This window comes from Cololabis saira, chromosome 11, assembly GCF_033807715.1.
Source record: "Cololabis saira isolate AMF1-May2022 chromosome 11, fColSai1.1, whole genome shotgun sequence".
NCBI classification, from domain to species: Eukaryota; Metazoa; Chordata; class Actinopteri; order Beloniformes; family Belonidae; genus Cololabis; species Cololabis saira.
Window position 1 is genome coordinate 33,221,122 of NC_084597.1, and position 21,297 is coordinate 33,242,418.

The 21,297-nt window shown below is 40.3% G+C and overlaps 1 protein-coding gene across 1 annotated transcript in view; it reads left to right on the forward strand.

Annotated features, from left to right (window-relative positions):
* Positions 1 to 21,297, forward strand: part of LOC133455377 (ephrin type-A receptor 5) — a 77,968-nt gene that overhangs the window by 44,146 nt on the left and 12,525 nt on the right. The window contains exons 6-16 of the mRNA XM_061734376.1: positions 8,243 to 8,367; positions 10,234 to 10,323; positions 10,436 to 10,505; positions 10,610 to 10,712; positions 13,557 to 13,624; positions 13,865 to 13,990; positions 14,531 to 14,716; positions 16,170 to 16,231; positions 18,826 to 18,893; positions 18,976 to 19,117; positions 20,826 to 20,975. Coding sequence (XP_061590360.1) covers positions 8,243 to 8,367; positions 10,234 to 10,323; positions 10,436 to 10,505; positions 10,610 to 10,712; positions 13,557 to 13,624; positions 13,865 to 13,990; positions 14,531 to 14,716; positions 16,170 to 16,231; positions 18,826 to 18,893; positions 18,976 to 19,117; positions 20,826 to 20,975 — 1,190 coding nt within the window. The remainder of the gene's footprint in view (positions 1 to 8,242; positions 8,368 to 10,233; positions 10,324 to 10,435; positions 10,506 to 10,609; positions 10,713 to 13,556; positions 13,625 to 13,864; positions 13,991 to 14,530; positions 14,717 to 16,169; positions 16,232 to 18,825; positions 18,894 to 18,975; positions 19,118 to 20,825; positions 20,976 to 21,297) is intronic.

Sequence of the window (21,297 nt, forward strand, 5' to 3'; positions counted from 1 at the left end):
GCAATGAAAAGCTGCTCAGGGAGTGCTAGCCACTTCAAGGGGATTTTAACTTTCTTGATGAAGATGTTGCTCTATACCACAAAATGTTTCCTTTTTAAATGTTTTGGCATCCTGGAACAACTCAGGCATTGTACAGGTAGTGATGCATAAACCGAATGGCGGCCATGGATCATTTCTAGGCTCCCAGCGTGGCACAAAAAAGCCACCACGCAAGAAGTTAATTTGCAAGCCCCTAATAAAGGCATCTCTGTCTCCCATCTGTCTTTGATTCTGTCTCTCAATCTATCTTTCTGTCATTCTCCAAGGGTAGTTGTTGGACGATAAGCCAGATAGTTGAAGGGCTCATATTGATTTTGGTGATGCTGCACAAAGATAGCAGTCTGAAAGGCTTCTATTCAGCACTGTGATAATGTTGTGCTTAAGAGGCCAGAGTTGTTACGCTGGAGTGTCTAAACCCGTCGACTGAAGTGCTTTCTCACCCTTTTGTAACCCCTTCCTTTTTCTCTCTTTGTGAGAAACATTTCTTACAAACAGTAGCCTGATGGCAAACAAAATCTTTTCTAAATAGATGAAATTGCGGCTCACCAGGATTTCATGCAGATTTTCGCCCTGCTTTACTGTACTCCGGGTGCTCATTAGCAGATTTACAGGCACGGGAAGTGTTCAAACTAGAAAGTGTTGTTACACCGTCTACACTTGCTGCTAAAATAAAAGTGTTGCTGGGGCTCTGCCAACACTCTCTCTACATCTCACTCTCATGTTGCCGCTGATATTTTACTTCCCACTTTTTTTTTTTACATCCCACCAGTTAGTTTTCCATTCTTTCATGTTGTGCCACAAAGGTGGTGCTGGTTCAGTTATTAAAGAGTTATTAATAATTGTCTTACGATAATTATTATTAATAATTAATAAAGGCAGGCGCGTCATTTACGCCGGGGACGGTGGGGACGCGTCCCCACCACTTTGTCTGACGAGCAGATTTGTCCCCACCACTTAAAAAAAAAAATAATAATAATAATTAAGTAAGACGCGATTTGTCCCGTATTTTCATTAACGCCCCATACACACGTCTGTCACACACACATCAACACTAAATGTATCAATAATGAACAAAATAAAACACAGGAAACATTAATGCCAGCAAAATCTTAGTGGCGGGACAACAGCACCTGCTGCGTCTGTGCCCAGATCTGTATGTGTGTGACAGACAGCGCTGCGGGGAGGACTGAGCTTCACCTCCAGGTAGGAGTTGGGAATTGGGAATTAAAAGTTGCGTTCCGCAGGCCCGGTTCTACGAGGGTGCATCAGCATTGCACCCTCATTTTATGTGTCTTCATGCTCAGTTGAAAAGACGAAAAGTCTGAAAAAACTGACAAATGTGCCTGATTTATGGTTCCGCGTTAAATCGACGGCGTAGCCTACGGCGTAGGTTACGCAGCGTCGCGTACCGTACGTTCGCATCCCTGCGTATCCTACGCCGTACACTTGCGTTGCTGCAACGCGGAACCATAAATCAGCCAGTGTCCGTCACTGATCTGCTTCCAGCGCGCAGTTACGTGCAGCAGCAAGACGCTGCTCTCTGCTGCTCCGTTAACACAAAGTAACCATGGATATTCCCAAGTGGTTCAGCACAACGACATAAACAAGTTTACAGGACTGTCTCAGAAAATTTGAATATTGTGATAAAGTCCTTTATTTTTCTGGAGTCTAAAAATGTCATACATTCTGGATTCATTACAAATCAACTGAAATATTGCAAGCCTTTTATTATTTTAATATTGCTGATTATGGTTTACAGTTTAAGATTAAGATTCCCAGAATATTCTAATATTTTGAGATAGGATATTTGAGTTTTCTTAAACTGTAAGCCATGATCAGCAATATTAAAATAATAAAAGGCTTGCAATATGTATATGATGTTTCCGACGACCTAAATAAGACCGCGCAGATGGCTTTCAATATGGGGACAATATCGCGTCAATACGCATCATCTAATGCAATCCCTATTATTTATCATGAAACCTCAATTCGGAAGTAATGGGCCTAGCTCGTACCCAGCACTTTTCAAACCTTACTCAGGTTTATGGTAAATGTCCCCAGCACTTCTGAAATCAAACTGACGCCCATGAATAAAGGAGATTACTTATCAAAATTAATTATCAAAATGAATCAATCAAAACGGGGCACCACCTGACTTATCAGGAAAATAATAACTAAACAGCAAAATCAACTGTTATTCCCTACGTGTCAGCCTGTTGCCCGGGGGGCACAGACCTTTGCAACCAGCAGATGTAACAAATATGTATAAAATAAACACAAACAACTTCTCTTATTCAAATTAGAATGTATTTACACAAGTGTTAAAAGATAATAAAATATCACTTGGGATGAATTCTGATGGCTAAACTACACATAAACAACAAGTAACTAAACATTAAACACAAACTTCAGATCATGTGTGTGTGTGTGTGTGTGTGTGTGTGTGTGTGTGTGTGTGTGTGTGTGTGTGTGTGTGTGTGTGTGTGTGTGTGTGTGTGTGTGTGTGTGTGTGTGTGTGTGTGTGTGTGTGTCAGAACAACGTCATGTCATGTAAGACTTCAAAGAGAGATAGCGCACGCACGCTTTTCTAAACTGCGGTGGAAGGTTTCTTCACCCATACTGAAAGTATCGGAGGCCTGATGGCCAGGATACTAACTTGTTCGTCTGAGTTAGTAAGGAGGGGAGGAAACATGATCTCTCACCACCGGTACCTTTATCGTTCTGCTGTTTCCCACTCAGGAGTCAGTGTCTGGAGCTGAATCCACAACACTCGCTCTAAGCTTTTTTTTTTTTTTTTTATATATTTTTATCCCCGGTTTTTTCCCCATTGTATCACCCAGTGCTCCTACCTAACAGATCCTGGGCATTGCCATCTTCTACCAACCCCAGGATGGCCCTGCACTGAGCTCAGGTCTCCTCCTTAACCTGAGGAGTGAGCAGGCCGCTTCTTTTCACCAGACAGGGTGGGGATTCTCCGGCCGGACGTAGCGCGTGGAAGGATCACGTTATTCCGGCCGGATCCTCCCCACCCCATCTGGCGCCCCGGTTGGCCAGAGGGGGCATGTATAGCCCAGGACTGTAAGCTCTAAGCTTCTGACAGGGAAACAGGAGCACGAAGCGCTTCGGCAGTGAGGGAACATGTTATATGGGTCCACTTAGACGGGCCTGTAACAATATAATACACAAACATAACGACCATCGGTCTGCTTGAGAGACGGTCGGCGCGTTACACAGTAATGTTAAAGATAACAAAACAACAGCAAACTCAATGCTAATCGCTTTGCGTTACTGGTAGTCTATTTGTCCTGGTGGTTGTGGAACTTGTGGTTCTGGTCCCGGTCCACAGGTTGCTGATTTTACGCTCCGCTGGTGGTTCAGCTGTGAGCAGCTCCCTTTTCCCTCTCTCTCTTTCTGTCTGTCAGAGACAGATGATGCAGCTCCGCTGGCAGCCGGGCTGTCCCCATTTCCTGCTCGTTGTAGCCCGGTCACTTTGTCTCGTTGCGCACGGTCCCCGTTCCCTTCGTCGAAGTGTCAGAACGTTTGCAGGTAACTCCGTTGTAACAAGGGTGGGTGAGTGGGCTTTCACAAGCTCAGGTGGCTCCTCAGCTGATGCCGGTCACGCTGTTCGGAGATGAGGTGTAGTCCTTAAAAAACGTAAGGACAGTAGACGTTTCCCTTCACCAGCGTTCCTTGGTGAACAGCTGGATGTTTAAGCTCTGCAGGGGGTCCTGGTGAAGAGCGGCTCTTTTCCTTGCTCTCCTCGTCTCCGTGTTTAGCGAACATGTAGCATTTGTACCATTTGTAGCTCATAGAGAGCTCAGTGGAAGAGCTTGGAAGCTTGGATGAAAAAGAGCACGATGTTCGGGAAGCCACTGTTATTTAACCACCAGTGGGCCGTGCTTCGCGTCAGCAGGGCCTGCTGTAAAACGGGTCTGCTGTCCTTACTGTCTGCGCGTGACCTCCATCCTGTCCCCTTTTTTCACCTCTAAGGGCAATAAACAGCAAACCTTGCTGGGCTTTGGAGTCATTCCTTAATTTCCTTTTTTTTTTAAGACCATGCGGTCAGCTGTAAGAAATCGAGACTGGTCTCAGAGCAAAGGTTGAAAGATCAATTTCTACAAAAATGGTGAAGTGAACTCTATAGGATGACATCATGTGATATTTATGTAGAGTTTAAGCAAGAGTTTAAGCTAGAACAGTACTTATTGTGTCAAAATCAAAACTATAGAAGGCCATTTCTAATTTTAGGATGAATATCACCAGAATCCCAAAAGTCACTGGACCAAAAGGTCTGTATAGAAGCCAGAGATTCTGTAACTCTGTAATGTCAACCGCATTGGAGATGAGTTTCATATTTTGTTTGTATGTAAAAATAAATAAATATAATGAATCTCCGACAAAAATATTTACCAAAGTATTATACAAACCGACCATCTATGTTTAAATTGATTTTGTTACTTCAATCTAATAAGTTAAATGTTATTCATAAATTAGGTGCCTTTTTGAAGAATGTCCTTCCTCTGTTTAAATGATTTTTATTTTGCCAAATTGAGTATTTTAGTTGAACATGTACAGCCCGCCACTTGCTGTAAATGTACAAATGTTTGTGCTCCATACCATGTGATCATGGTCGTGAGTTAAAATAAATGATGATGATGATGATGATGATGATGATGATGATGATGATGATGATGATGATGATGATGAGAGTTAGGCCTCAGAGCTCGGCCTTAAAGTTGAAATTGAGGCTTCCAATGTTCACATCGGACTGTCGCCCAACATTCATCAACCAAGAAGAGCTGTGCACTTTTGTTTTGCAGCATTTGGTATAGAAAGAGAAGAGTTGATGCAAAGCAGGAAAAAGGTGGAAATCAATCAATTCCAATATTAGTATTTGTCTTTTTTATTAAATAGACTCTGAGTATGAACTCATTTGAGTTTTGCGTAAGATATTCAGCAAACCCTGAGTTTATTTTCAGTCTTTCATGGACTGTAGATTTTTAGAGCTATAATATGATCATTTTATTTATTTTTTTAAATTTTATTTATTTATTTATTTATTTATTTATTTATTTAAATTTAATATGGGCACAAAATGAAGAAAATCTGCCATCTGGAACAATGCAGACATTATCTTACTGACAATATCGTCTTTCAATAAACTAACAGCATATTTTCCATACAATTTGTGCTTTAACAGATACTTTTCTATTATACTATAACAATTTATCTCCAACATACCTTTTTATTGAAGAAAATCACCCATAGTTGTAATCTAGGCCATGTATAAGTAGAATTGCGCATAAATCTGCAGATCATTTTAAAAGTTCTTAGTTTTTAACTACAACCCCAATTCCCAAATCATGTTTTATTTCCAGAACAAGTTTATTCATGAAATCTAAAATCAGGAGCTTGTGTTTAGGATTTGGCAGTGTGTGCGCCCCCACGATAGCCTCCTATACAACCTTTTTGATTAAATACTGCATGGAAACTGCATCCATTTTTGGAGGATTTAAACTTAGAGTTTGGTGCTTTGTTACCAATAAAGCTGCTGGGAAAATAAGCTCTCTTTCGTGATTGAATCCCAGCATTTATACCCTTAAAGCATTCAGTGTGTGTGTGTGTGTCTCTGTGTCTGTGTCTGTGTGAGATTCGGTCTCTGGTTTCAGGCTTTTAAGATGTTGCAGATAACACTTCTGTGCAACCATCCACTCAGGATACAGTTACTGTGTTTGTAACAATGATTTATTCCCTGTAGAGTTCTGCTGAGGCTATTGAAACCTAAACGGTATTTAGCATTTGCAGTGGACACACACTGGCAATAGCACACATGTACACACACGCACACACACATCTTTGCACTCGTACACTATCAGGATGTTGCCTGAGGGAGCATTTTGGCTGGTTTAAAAGCTCTTTATGTGTCAGAGACTCTCCAACTGTCCCTCTGAGAGATGGCACAACAGTTCAGGTTACAACAGGATGGCTCTTTGATTGATGCAAACTCTCACAACCGAGCTCACATGACTTCAAAAGACGAAGAATAACAAAAAAAAGAAACATTAAATGAAAGTGAAAACTTAGGGGATAGAGACAAATATCTCTGCTTTTACTTGAAAGTGGCACAAAGGAAAATCCAAGGAAATTGAAGCTCAGCTCAGCTTAGGGCTGGGCGATTATACGATCTCGATTTGTGATCGCGATCAAATTAAGTTCGATCACGGTGATCAGCTGTGGGTCTACTTTCTCGATCACGTGCAAAACATGCTGCAGCAAAGTGCACGACAACCAATCACAACCCGCTTTCCTGGCACCGCGCTGTCTGCATTAATTGCCGCGGCAAGTTGCATGACCATAGGCAGTAAAGTAGTCACATCTTCCTCCCCGGCACTGGTGGGAGCAAGCGTGACCAGAGAGAATAAAACTACGGTACAAGACAACAACCGCAGGCTAGCGTTAGCTTAGCTTCGAGCCGACCGGGACTCACGGTTAGCGGTTATTTATTTATTTATTTCGCCGGACAACTTCTTCCGAGCGTACAGGAGGAGGGTGTGATGGATTCACAAAATGCCCTTCGTGATGGATGTATTGTGTATTCGAACCGCACTCATTAAAGTTGTGATTCGCTCTGCTTGTACCACCAATTACTCATCACCGCCGACTTCAGAAACTCCGCGGCCCCGACATGGGTGTGTGTGTGCGTGCGCGTGTGTGTGCGCGCGCTCAGCGGAGTGAATGTGTCGGAGCGCGGAGGCAACAAGCAGAGCTCAGCAGATGACGCCGTAGGCTCTGCGTTGGTGTAACGCGGGACCATAAATCAGCCTTAAGTCCCTTTAGGCTAATACTGTGAGAAATAACCTCTCATAATAGCATAATAACAGTTAATAAATGTAATAAAACTGCCGTTTCTGCTGGCTACTGAGTCCTGTAAGTGGCGAGTGAGTTTTAACTCCTTAATTACCAACCAGCGTCAGAGTCAGCACAGTAAACGAACTGTGATGTTAGAGAGCCCCCTGTTGGTCAATTTAAGCAACCGCATGGCCAGCTGCTTGACAGTGGCTCAAATCATATTAGTTTACTGTTTTTGTTTTTAATAATGTTTAATAATTGCAATTTTATCTATGCAATTGTGAAAAAAATGGCAAAATAAATGAAAAACTGTGAACAACCGCATTCCGTAGGCTATTCAGTACTCAGTATTCAGCCAAGTCTTTAAATTTTATTCCGCTTCAGTTTCGGCCTCAAATTTTCATTTTGGTGCATCCCTAGTTTTTTCGGTGGAACCACTGGTAGCATTCTGGATTCTTGTTAAAACATGCTATTTGCTTTATTTGTTAATAAAAAAACAACAAATCTCTGGTTTCTTTCTATTTTATTCCAGAAGGGAGGGGGGATCTTCTGATTTAAAAAAAATCGTGATTAAAAATCGAGATCGTTCAATATGGGAAAAAAAATCGTGATCACTTTTTTTGCCATATCGCCCAGCCCTAGCTCAGCTTATGTTTGTTGGTTTTGTTTCGCCATCACAGCTTATGGTGTATCTGCTCTTCAGGCTGCCAAATTGGGTACGCATGATGTTCAAACTCAGACATGAAGAGACACTGAGCTGATCTCAAGGGCTCTTCTACACGCATCTGCTCATTAGCAAAACATAAAGGGATTATTTAATTAGACATAGATGTACCTTGTTGCCAGATTGCAGGCATTCTTAAGAGGTAGAACGACTTCAGAATCCAAAGTAATATCTCTGGATGAGTTTGAGCTCATGAATGGAAGAAAAATGATGAAACATGATGTACATTTATTGTAAATACAGAAATGACACATCAGTGACAGATATGAATTATAATGTCAGCTGTTTTTCAGGGGGAAAACCCTCTTTTCAACGGATAAAATATTAAATATCAATAACAGCAAGCAGAACTTATTTTTCTTTTTTTGCATGTAAACATCAAAGCATGTGAGGGTGTTATTTAATTATCTGTCATTATGGATGCTGATGAGCCCCAGCAGATTTTACAACATTACGCACATTAGTCTTGTGTTTAACCATTGTTTATCAGGATGTTATACCAGTGTTATCTTGAATAGTTAATTTCCTGGGAATCAGAGAACCACTGGGTTCCTTTTGTATGAAACAGCAATAAACTGTAACTGTGAAACTGTATAAAACCTTTTAATATTGTTTTGTTTTTGTGTGCAGCACCATCCCCGATCAGTGTGGTCAGGAAAGGACACACTGGGAAGAGCAGTATCTCCCTTTCTTGGGCCGAACCTGATCGCCCTAACGGCATCATCCTAGAGTATGAGATCAAATATTTTGAAAAGGTAAAGAAAAACATAGCCCCCTCTAAGTTACTGCCTGTGAGAGGAGTATATGTCTGTACATTAGGCGTGCAACAAATAGTCAACATCGATAAAAATTGCCACCAACAAATTTAATTGTCCACTATTGTGGGTAAAAATAAAATTACAGCAGAATGAGGCATCTTCCTTGCTTCCTATTTGTGCTGAGAATTACATATGCACAATAGCATTAAGCCGCTATTGTCACCACACATATTCCTCAAAAGAGTGAGGCATCACCCTCGCTTCCTATCTCTATTGAGAGTGGCACAAGCACAATAGAGTACAGCACCAGGTAAAAAATATGTTCCTAGCCGATATAACACCACCATAACTGGCAGCAAAGTTCATCAAATTACTTTTTTTTTTAATGAAGTATTTTATTGTAAATTAGCAGATTATTTCAAATGTAAAAGCTGAGAACCAGAACCAACCTGGAATAGAATAGAATCAGCTTTATTGGCCAAGTATGAACATGCCAGACAGGGAATTTGCTTTTTTGTTTTTTTTTTTCGCTCACTGAACCCGAATTTAAATAGTTACAAACAGTAATAGACAACTGGAACCAGTTTGGTGGAAACAGGGTACCAAGGGCCTCATCGAGATGACCTTTTGACCTTTGACCTAGATTCGTCCGGATTCTCTGATTCTCATTTTCCAGAGATTTTTTCCACATTTATTTGACGTGGTTTGCTGAAGATTGAACCATCTCTACGTCTCTGAAATGTTCCTTTATTGTTCGCTAACGTGACCGATGCTCCTTCAGGTGCTTTTTTAATCCGGGCCGGTTACTTTTCCAGACTTTTGTTGTCCCTGTTTTAATTTTTTTAGACGTGTTGCTGCTAATGACATCATGTTTTCGGTTAAAAATAGAAAAGAAAAAAAAAAAAAAAAAAAAAGCTGAGACCTAAATAAGAGCTATTTCATTGAGATTAATTTTCCGATTAGTCGACTAATCAGAATCAGAATAGTGGTTGGTAGCAGCCCTATTCTACATTTGTACAGTATCTCACTTAAACTAAAAATCTACTGCTGAATCCACGAGAGGGGTTGATTGGAAACACACTTGTGTTCTTGTTAACAAACTAGATTGAATGCAATTAGAAATTGAATGACTTCATTAACTCAGATCTGGCCAGTTTTTAATATCTTGTGTATGTATTGTCCGACAAACTTTTACAGTTGTTGCATCATTTCAACAATGAAACAATATAGGTGGGTCAACTTTTATGGTCCAGGCAAATGTTACCTCCCATTGGATAGACGATATTTCAGCCCACAGAATCCTCCTCATCGGTTTTGTTGTTGAACTCAATATTTTTGTCTGCAAATGCACGTTTAATTCATCCCCTAATTGAAAACGGAGCTCTACTGGACACAATGTTGTCTGTTGACTTGACTGCTGGAAATATTACATTTAGAGGTGCAGAAAAATCCATGTGAAAATGATATAAATGAATATTTATGGCTTTAGTTTGGCATAGTAATTTGATTCTGTTATTCAGATCACTGTTGCTGTGCCCTTCCTCTTTTTCTTCCCTCATCCTCCATTATCTTCTTTTTCTGGAAGGTCAGAATAGACAGAGGAGCACAGTTTGTGGTCAGTGGTTGGCTAATGGCCTCGGGCTTAATGGAAGAGACGTTTAGCTGTGTTAAACCTGATGTGGTTGCAGCAGAGAAACCGATACTACACACAGATTTAAAGTGCTCATGCTCACATTTAACACAGGTGCTACAGAAGTGCACAGGGGTATAGGCAGAAATGTAATGTAACCTTTAAACCATGCACATACAGTTTTACAGCATCAAATCTGTGTATGGAAGCAACATTTCTTCATCTTGTTACAGGAGCAAGACTCAAGTTACACTATTATAAAGTCCAAGGACACTGAGATGGTGGTTGAAGCCCTGAAACCCTCTTCTGTCTATATTTTCCAGGTAGCACAATCATAATAATACAAAGTCTGATGTTTTTTAAGCAATTATAAATAAAATTATACAGATTTCCATGTATAATGGTGTTATTTTTTTCTCTGATAATAAATCACAGGTGCGAGCCAGGACCTCAGCAGGCTATGGTGCATTTAGCCGGCGTTTTGAATTCCAGACAAGCCCTTACTGTGAGTACACAGAAGAGAGCGTGACAATACCGTCAACAAAAGATGCCAGGTGTGGTTTTGTGCGCTAACTGCGTGCATCTAATCCCTTGTCTTTTCTTTGGCAGTAACTGCCACCAGTGAGCGTGCTCAAGCTTCGATAATAGCGGTGGCCATCACGCTGGCTCTAGTTCTGCTGGCAGTGGTTGCTGGATTTCTGCTCAGTGGACGGTAATGCATAAATACACATCTAATGAAATTTAAATACACCGGGAATGTCTGTATATATTTCTGTGTTTGCACTTGTAAGCACATGAAGGTACAGGGGTTACATCCACACGTGTCTTTGTCCTGTAAAACAAAGGAATGTTGGGATATTTTATCATTCTAAAATAGATGACAGTAACGCTAAGAATGCAAAAGTGTATTTCTGCACGACAGCAGCAGAATTAAAAATGCTGAAATGACAGCAGTCATGAGTTTAAAGTTTAAGAGATTAAACTGGTAAAGTGAATACAGGAAAACTGTATGCAATGCTGATTCATTTCAATCTAAATTTAAACCTCTATAAAGCACACCTGTTACACAGAACATGTCTCTCACAGTACATACAGCTAAATCAAATCCATATACCTAAATCCAGGGACTGCATGAAATGCCCAGCGTCACCGAGGTGTTGGCAACTGACCTATAGACGACGATAATGTTTTAGACTATTAAAATAAAAAATCTTAAGCTATTCTTGGAGCTAGAAGATTATAAAGGCAAGAAGCTTACCCTACCACTGGTTGTCCAACAAGGTCATTCACATTGACAGCAGCAGGATATTCACCACTAAAGAAATGTTATTCATCAAGTACATTATATCCAATTTTAACAAATTAAAATATGTACAAAGTGCAAAATGGTAAGCATTTAAAGGAGACCTATTATGAAAAACAGGTTTTTTCTTGCTTTAACATATTTAAAGTGGTCTCCCCTCAGCCTGCCAACTCAGAGAAGGAGGAAAGCAACCAAATTCTGCAGTGTCTGTACAGCCCTCCCGGATGAGCCGTCCAGTCTGATGTGGCTTCTACGAGCCGTTCAGATTCTGCTCCTTTCGTTACGTAACCAAAATGCTATTTACACAGGTTGGCCTCTGATGCGTGAAACCACAGCCACAACTAACTCCGCCGGCCGGAGCTTCCGCCATTTTTTCGTAGCGGTGTATCGGGTCATTCAGGCAGCCAATCAGCACAGAGCCTCATTATCATAGCCCCGCCCACTCAGAATCCTGCATAGATAATGAGGTTAGAGAATGGGAAGATAAAGACATGGCTCAGAGGCTGAATTTCTCATTTATTTAGCAAAAACTATCAAAAGCTTGTTTTTAAGACATTCAAGGTAAAAAATAGGTATTAGATGCCATAATAGGTCTTCTTTAAGAACATACTGTATGCTTTTGCTAATCTTATGCACTTATGCAATTGTAATTAAACAAAATCTCATCATGGCAAGCTAATGAGCAAATCTTTTGATTATGCACTGCATGTGACAAATAACAGTATTACTCATCAAAATTTCCAGTGTAAGAACCTCCTGGTCTAGTATGGGCACTACACAGAGTGGTTGTTTTTTGCTTTTCGAATGGAAAATCCTCATTTTGACATGACTCCCCCCACAGAGAACGTTTACTGTCTGCAGGCAGATGCTATTACAGACTTATGCAGATGAGTAAACAACAAGAATTCTCTGAATATCATGGAGAAAGTGATGCTGCAAAGATATAATTGTTCATATTAACATATGCTGAATGCTTGGACATTTCTGAATATATTATTATACCAACCCTTTCACCACTCACCATCCCTCATCATGTTTTACTCTCCATGTGACAAATGCTTGCATCTAACTCAGGTGAATGAGGAAAGAAACTGGCACATGTGCACAATTGAACGTGTGCATGTGCTCGTACGCTTGCCTTTCATAGGATAGCCATGTGGGCATGGAGATTATGCAAAGTATGAAGGGGGAAACTTGGAAAGAATCACTGTGCAAATGTTTGTGGTCTTTCCAAGAACTATAAACTGAGGTTAACTGCACCGTGTAAAACATTTGGTTAACTTTTTAAAATGTTAATCAATTCATTAACCTCACAAATATAAAAAAAATCTGTCTGTTTTTGTTCTTTGGGATGTTTGTTTGCAATAAGGATTTCATTTAAATGCAATCATCCTGTTTAATCTGGGCCATGGGTAATTATCTCTGATGCCATTTGTCTAAATATTGACATGCTGAAGCTTTTTGGGTACAGACACACACGTATATACACACACGCGCATGGTGCACACATCCACAGTACACACACCAATGCAGGTTTTGTCCTGCAGAACATAACAGGGACATGTAAACACCCCTAAAAAGTACTTTTATTTGATAAAAATCTTAATTTTCTACAAAATAAAGCCTTTATTGAAAACTCACAGATCTCTTGCTCCTGCACCAAAACTAGGACTTGATTTTGTTGAGAGAGGCTTTCTTGGGAAATGAAAACTGCAGTCTTTAGGTCCTGTCTCAAACCCTTGTAGTTCCATGCGTTTTCTGCAATACTTCTGAAAAGCTTGAAACGTGTGCTTGCAGATTCTGTGAGGAAATGAAAAGCTTATTTTACAGTTGGAGCCAAATAGGATTGGGCCCTTTGCTTGATAGTGTGTTGGTCACTTTATGTTACTATACACACATCCTGTTGTTTTGTAGTTTTTTTGTTTTGCAACAAATTGTACAACCAAATGATGCAGAATGGATTTTAAGATAAGGATTCTAAGATACTTCCGAAAATTGAAAATGATTTGTCGAGACAATTTCCCCCTCAGGTCAGATATCTCAACATGTATTTGCTGGAAAATCCTCTCGTGTTTTTTTTCTACCCTTTTTGCAGTCAAGTATACATTTCAATGATATAAGGTCTATTTTTCTATTATGTGTTTTCAGTCTTCTCCTCAGTTATCAGTTACCAGTGAGTCATTGCTATAGGTGTAACTGTAGACAGGTCTGCATCATGACACCGACACTGATGTGTTTCTATTTCCTCCTCAGGCGATGCGGCTACAGCAAAGCAAAACAGGACCCAGAAGAGGAGAAGATGCACTTCCACAACGGTCACAGTAAGTCAGGGAAACCCCCTCAGCATTAATATAGCTGTGTGTCTTTGTATGCAAACTTCCAGATAGAGTCCCGGTCTAGTTATTATTATTATTATTATTATTATTATTATTATTATGCATGCATGCATTCAGATGTGGTATGTATGTATGTGCTATGCTGTGGATGCAAGCATATCTTAAATTTGACATGAAGGTAAATGACTTGTAACTGACAATGATGCTATGCGTGTGCCTCTGCAGTAAAGTTCCCTGGGGTGCGTACTTACATTGATCCCCTTACCTATGAGGATCCCAACCAGGCGGTGCATGAATTTGCCCAGGAGATCGACGTCTCATACATCTCCATTGAAAGGATCATTGGTGCTGGTAAGTGAAATTGTTTTGCGTGTGTATGTGTGTACCCCCTGTAGATACATGGATTTTCATTCAGGGCTGAATGAGGCCAATATAGTTGTAATAATATATCATGCAATGTAATATATGAATTCCCCTTGTGAGCCACTAAAGTGAGCATCTATAGTCAATTTCCTGGAACAGCTGAATATTAAATAAAAAGGAAAAATGCTATAAGTCAAATTTAGTTTAAGAAGTAGTTTTTTAGACAATAAGATCATAGTTATAAATGCTGGCAAAGATGCACATCTGCAACATTTGTTGTCTTCAGAAGCACTTTGGCTATGAAATGTTGAAAACTTTCCATTTACTGGTCGTAATACTGTAAGTAAAAGAACGGAAATTAAATGGCTAAAGCCCTCAAAAATAAAGTTATATACGTTGAAATTTTAGGTCAGCTAAAGTTACCAGTTAGATCTGACTCACCATGTGGCAGGATTGTGTTTTTATTTTTTGCAAATAAAGGCTGCCTGAACTGCTGGCTGCCAAACTGAGTTTGTGTCTTTGCCTCAGGGGAGTTTGGGGAGGTGTGCAGTGGCCCGCTGAGGCTGCCTGCCAAGAGAGAGATCCAGGTTGCCATCAAGACCCTGAAAGCCGGCTACACAGAGCAGCAGCGGCGGGACTTCTTGTGGGAGGCGTCAATCATGGGCCAGTTTAACCATCCAAACATAATCCGTCTGGAGGGGGTGGTCACCAAGAGTGAGTCATGAGCATCTTCCAGTGTTTTAGCTCTAGGTACCAGACAGGGGATTCCCTTCTTATCATGTGACACGATGTGAAAAAAACTGTTTGTTCCATTTAGACATCTAAGATGCTTTGTTCTAGTTCTTTGTTTGTAGTTCTAGACTCTCTGATGTATCTGTCTGAATTATTTTGGCTCTTTTTATTTTGCCCAAATGCAGACTCACAAACAGAGTTGATGATATTATATAGTTTGAAAGGCATACAGTGCAGGAAGACCCTTTTAATGCCTTAGGTGCACACAGACATAATTCTCAGATTATGAAGCCGAGGTGCCTGTTGTAGCGAGGTTTCATTTATTAATCAGCTCTTGTTGTCCACACAATTAGTGCGGATAATTGGAATTGATTTTGCTTCTTACACAAATGGAATATCCTTTGAGGGCTATTTGCTCTATATCATCCCACGACCACCGCAACACTGTATGTGCAAAGCCGCCCACTGTCGCTCCAAAGCCAATTAGTGTCTTTCGCACTTAAGTGTAAGGAAATCTTAAAAGTGAAATGCAGAAATAGTCTTCCTACTTAGGGTTTACAGAGTTTTAATTGTAACAAAAAGTCAATTACTAAAAACAAACATGATTTTCTTAACAGACTATTACAATCATTGACTAAAAACAGTTTTTTTTTTAAACAAGTATAAAGTATAAAAAAGATATGGAGGTACATTTTGGAGGTTTTTTCCTGGTATATAGAGCTGTATTGATGTGTTTAATCACATTTTCATGGGGAACTTTAGTGAAACTGTGTCACAGCGAGAACTGCAGGTCGCGTACGCGTTCAGTGTCTTTTTGAGAACGTACACGTCGACGCGTCAAATGAACGCAGGATACGCGTGGCGGCCATGATGCGTACGTGGTCTGAACCTGCAAGTTTATCCCAGGCTTTTTTTTTTTTTTTTTTTGTGAAAAACGTAACTTATTTTTACAGTGGGACTGACACAAACACATCAGCATGTCGGGAAGTTTCCATACGCACTCTTTTTTTTTCTTTTTCTTTCCCAGAATGTCGTTCACCAAACACCCTTCCCCTCTAGATATCCCAGGCTTTAGACGTCCTCTCTTTATTCCAAGTACATTCACAGTCTTGAATATGCTATGCTCTTAATGCTCGTGTATCTAGTATATACAATAAGTGTTACACAACCATCACCACTGTTTACAGGCCCAGTTATGAATACACCACTTAAGAAATGACCCAATGTTACAGCTGATGTTGAAGAACACTGAGCTTTAGTAAATTCTGACAGTAAAGAGAATTGAAAACTAGATCATTTGAGACTTGAAACTAAAGAGTACGAGAAGAATTGATGTAAATGTGTCGCACGCCATTTTATTGTGTTGTCATTTCATAAATCATAGATATATGATATATATTAGAATTAAAGTTTGTTTTTGAACTTTGCTTCTCAGGCAAGCCTGTGATGATCATCACTGAGTACATGGAGAACGGATCTCTGGACACTTTCCTCAAGGTGAGGGACATGAATAAATGAAAGGAGACAGAAGAGGGCATTATGGTTATTATAGGAGCCAGATACTGGATAGCATGGTGGAAGAGAAAGAAATGTATTAAAAAATAAATAAATAAATCTGACAAAATACTGATAAGAGATTGATGACACATTTTACTTTACACAAAGCTATAAGAAACCAGTGCTGTAAAACAATGCAGGTGGATACAAACAATGATGGAGAGGCTCTACCTATATCTCAAACTGGGAATACAGTTATCCAGAGGTGGAAGGAGACTTGAAAGGAAAACAAAGTTGTTGTTAGTTGTTTTTTTTGGTGAGATGCAACACTGTTTCTTTGGGTTTTTTTCTTTCATTATACACATTTAAACAGAGGCTTATTTGAAATGAGTATGTAGTCATGAAAGTCTCGCTCTTATTCTGCACAAAACAAAATTGCCATCAGTGTTTGAAGTCTGCAAAGAGATGCTTTAAGGACATGCTTTGTTCAGGGTGTGGAGGAGTGCATCTTCTGCCAAACTCAATCTTGTATTTCACAGATTTAATGGATGTGATCCCAGTCGTTCACCAGAATTGAATCTTCTTCTGTTTCTCAGAGTTTACACCAGGTTTCATGTAATTCAGCATTGTGATTTTTATGTCATCTTGCGAACAAATGACAGTGATCACACTCCTCCATTGATTCAAAAACTCTGGGGAAAAAGGACTTTTAGTAGGGTAGTAGTGAATGGCACTAAAATAATCCGGAAAGCAGTAGCGTGTACGTGCATGGAACTCGCTTTTGCCAGGTTCTGCAACTTTTGAAATATTCTCTTGCCTAAGTGTGGCGCAGATCATTTTGTCAGAAAATGTGAAAGTCATTGGCCTAGTGGAGGCTGGAAATGGTGTCTGACCTGTGCAGACAAACTTGACTTCACCGGGAGCAGAAGATGAACTGTGACGAAGAGGCAGACGGGCAGATCTCCTCAGTCTTTCACCTCAGTCTGATTACAATACCAATATGCTCAGGTTGCACTTGGGGATCAATTGAGCACGAGAGAAAAGAGTAAACTCCACTAACAGATGGCTGTTAGAAAGATTAACAAAAAAAGCTTTTATGATTGGGAGGTGTAAGAGTGCATGAAAGGCGGACAGGATCAAAGCTCTTACTGTAGCTGAACGTAATGTTCTCGTGTGTCTATGTGGGAGAGCAGAAGATACTGCGAGACAATATACACAAAGAGGAGTGTGGTCGGGAGAAACTGCTGACATGACTCTACAGTGTTTTTGGCCATAAACCTGGCAGGTAAAGGGGAAGCGGAGGAGGTTGGAGACCTGCAGAGAAGTGCCTGTGAAGTAATTACATGGATGGCTGGTGTACTGAGGCCGGTGTGAATAACACAGGCATGAAAAAATCAGGGGTCAGACTGGATCCTGGATTAGCCGTCACTGCTCCAGACAATGTAGTGGAACCCTCGTAACTCACATCTTTGGCTTAACATTTAATTTCACATCTAAGTGGCATGTTCTGTTGTGGATGGAGGGACAAAGGAGTTTTGTTCCTGATGGAAACTGGGGTTGAAACTTGAGTGGAAGAGGACTGTTCTGCTGCAGCTGTGTGGATCTTGTGGAAAACTAAAAAAGTGGACGAGAGGAAGGTTGAGAGTTGTACATGTGGACCGGAAGGAGCTCAGGCTTAAACTAACAATAAGAGCCGTCATCAGAAGAAAACTAAAGCTCCAGTTAAACATTTGCTGCTCTCCATTAATCTGATGGCAACTGAGCATGTCAGCTGTGTCTAGATGAGCACTCTGCTGGTTTTTCAGTTGCTATATACCCAGGTTTTACCTAATTTGACATATAATCTGCTTTCACAAGTCACACAATGTCCAAACATTCCTACTTTGAGGTTCCCTATGATAATTATCTGCAGGGTTGGAGATGTAGATTCTGCTCTCAGTATGATGGATGAAATGGATCATTTGTGGGCAGTGGAGACAGGGAATCAAGGTGGAGAGATGCTATTCTACAGATCCCAAACTCTGCCGTTGGTGTTGGCAGGAGCAATACATGTAAATAATGTTTATTTAATTGTAAATGGCTTGACTAAGTTGCATTCTGATTCTAAACATACTGACAAATGACTGGAGGACTTGATGAACCAGTAAGAAAATTGTGATCATTTGAGGCTCATTGAGTTTGTGGAAACTGGAAATGAATAAGGGTAAAATGCAAACATGTTTACCCTCAAAGTCCTTCTTGAAAAGAAAATTGAGACGGTAGACTTGTAGAGTTCTCTGTGTATTTGACTTACACTGTAAGTTGATTATTTAGATGGTTTTTAAAGAGCCATTGTGCTTATGATTACATTTTACCTATTTTGCAGGGCAGTTGCTTTAACTACGTGGTATTTTCATTAGTTTCAGTATGGCTCCATAGTACTGACTATTTTACTTTGATGAAAGAGCATTGACAGGCTTCCTTTTGTCTTTTATTCTAGTTAATTTCTACCTTTTCTTTAATTTCATTTTCAGTTTAATTGCCCAGTGATTTAACTGGAGGTGTAAACACTTTGTCATTGAGAACGTTTTCCATTTGTTCCTTCTTTTTGACAGAAAAACGACAGTCAGTTCACAGTCATCCAGCTGGTCGGTATGCTGCGCGGCATTGCATCCGGCATGAGGTACACATCCTGACACACGTAACCCTTTCTTTCATATGCAGTGCTTTATGTTGACTCTTTCCCACTGTGCTTGTAAATGTAGATACCTGTCCGACATGGGCTACGTCCACCGTGATCTGGCGGCCCGTAATATCCTGGTCAATAGTAACCTTGTGTGTAAAGTCTCTGATTTTGGTCTGTCCCGAGTCCTGGAGGACGACCCAGAGGCTGCATATACCACACGGGTAAGACGCTACATTGCTACTCTTAAACTGATAACTGCAGTATTTAAAGCTTGTGTGATCCTTTAAACCTCCTTGTTTGATGTGATTGATGAGAATTTGAAGTTATTCAATTTAAAACATGGAAAGAAGAGAAAATGCTTATGTTATAAGCATTAAGTCATCAACTAATTTTGTCTGCAGTGATGTGTGAGGAGAAAGATAACATATTTAATCATTTGTGTACATATTGCGTGTATGTCTGAGTTAAATGGTGCTATATCAAACTTTGGATTAAGTGGGAAATCATAGCCAAAACATGCACCTTTTTTATGAATTCACACATTCACACTGACAACAATGCCAGGGTTTAAAATGAGTTTTGTATCCTTGATTGAGTGGGGTGTTGTCAGCGACAGAGACAGGCCGCTTTCTGCAGGAAGCGGACCCATTACAACTCGACACAGTTTCCACAATGCTTAATTAGCACCAACTCTCGCCGTCTCTGTGCCAAATATTCTGTCACTCACTTCCACGTCTTCAAGATCTTTTTTTTCCCTGTCATTATCAGATTCTCTTATCCTGAGAAGTGAAAATAACATAATTCACATTTTGTCAATAATCAGACCCCAAGATATCTTGCCGCTCTTAATCAATCCTGCACTGAGCTAACTTCACAAGGCACGTCAGCTGAAAACCCGTTTTTCCTGTGCAAGTAAAGAGCAGCAGCAGGTCTCCGACAGTTTAAATGGGGAAGAAAGTGAAACTTGTCATACATAAATCCAAGTATCGATTAAAAAAAAAAAAAAAAAAAAAAAAAAATTTTTTTTTTTTTTTTTTTTAATCCCGATTTTTTTCCCCCATTTTATCAACCAGTGCTCCTACCTAAGTCAGTCCTGGGCATTGCTCCATCTACCAACCCCGGGAGGCCCTGCACTGAGCTCAAGTCTCCTCCTTACTTGAGGAGTGAGCAGGCTGCTTCTTTTCACCAGGCAGGGTGGGGCTTCTCTGGCCGGACGTGGCGCGTGGAAGGATCATGTTATTCCCTTATTGTAACCAGAATATCGATATCGTATCGAATCGGAAATCGTATCGTTTTGGGACCTAGTGTATCGGAATCGGGTCAGTGATGATACCCAGCTCTACTGTTGGATGGAAAGAAAGATGTTTTGCAAAGTAGTTTGAAACACATTTTCCTACCTGAGTGCCTGACATCTTAGATAAGTTCCAGAAACAACCAACTTCACTGGCGTGGATCGGTTTTAGGGTGTCATGAAGAATGCCTCATTAGTTGTCTGAAAATGTAGACATGTGGTGTGAGAGTACTGTGAGCTGTGGGAGTCTCACGCTTAATGTGTGAGAACTGGCAGCTATGATGAAATTGTTATAAAGCTCTTCTAACTTTAGAATACTGAATGATAACCACATATAGCACTAACAAGGCTTGTCATTCCCACAACCAGCAGCCATCAAGCAGCCACAATTGGAAGCTGCAGTAGCGTATAAGCATTGAAACATTTAGCTAAGGGTGGGCGGTAATCGTCTAAATGGGCGGATTTGGCTTCTAATCCAAAAACTGGCCACTCAACAACTTTGGCAACACAGCTGAATATCAAATAAGTGCAACAACACAAGACGCAAAAGCAGTCTTCGTAAACTTTTGAGAGATTGCTGCGTAAGGTCCACACAAATAATTGAATCCTCTTAAAAGTATCATTCTATCCTGTTACAGGGAGGAAAGATTCCTATCCGCTGGACATCTCCTGAGGCAATTGCATACCGGAAATTCACCTCAGCTAGCGACGTATGGAGTTACGGGATAGTCATGTGGGAGGTGATGTCATATGGAGAGAGGCCCTACTGGGAGATGTCCAATCAAGATGTAAGTTTGATGAAAAAGTTGGGGAATAAGGAAAAAATAATTGCTTAAGTTACTTTGACTTCTGTTTCATTGCAGACACTATGAGCTTAATATATTTGTGTTCCTTTTTTACTTTTGATTTTAAGGCCTGTACAGTAAAGCTTTATAGTGTTGTGATTCCTTCTCACAACTGCTAACTGTTTATACAACATGCAAATGCTTTCCTATGTCTCTTTTAGGGTCCCAATTTGAATACATTAAAACACTGCAGAGTCAAACTCCACTATTGCTATTCAGAAACTTGTCTTTCATCCGTATTGCCTCTGTGCCTTACAAAGATTGC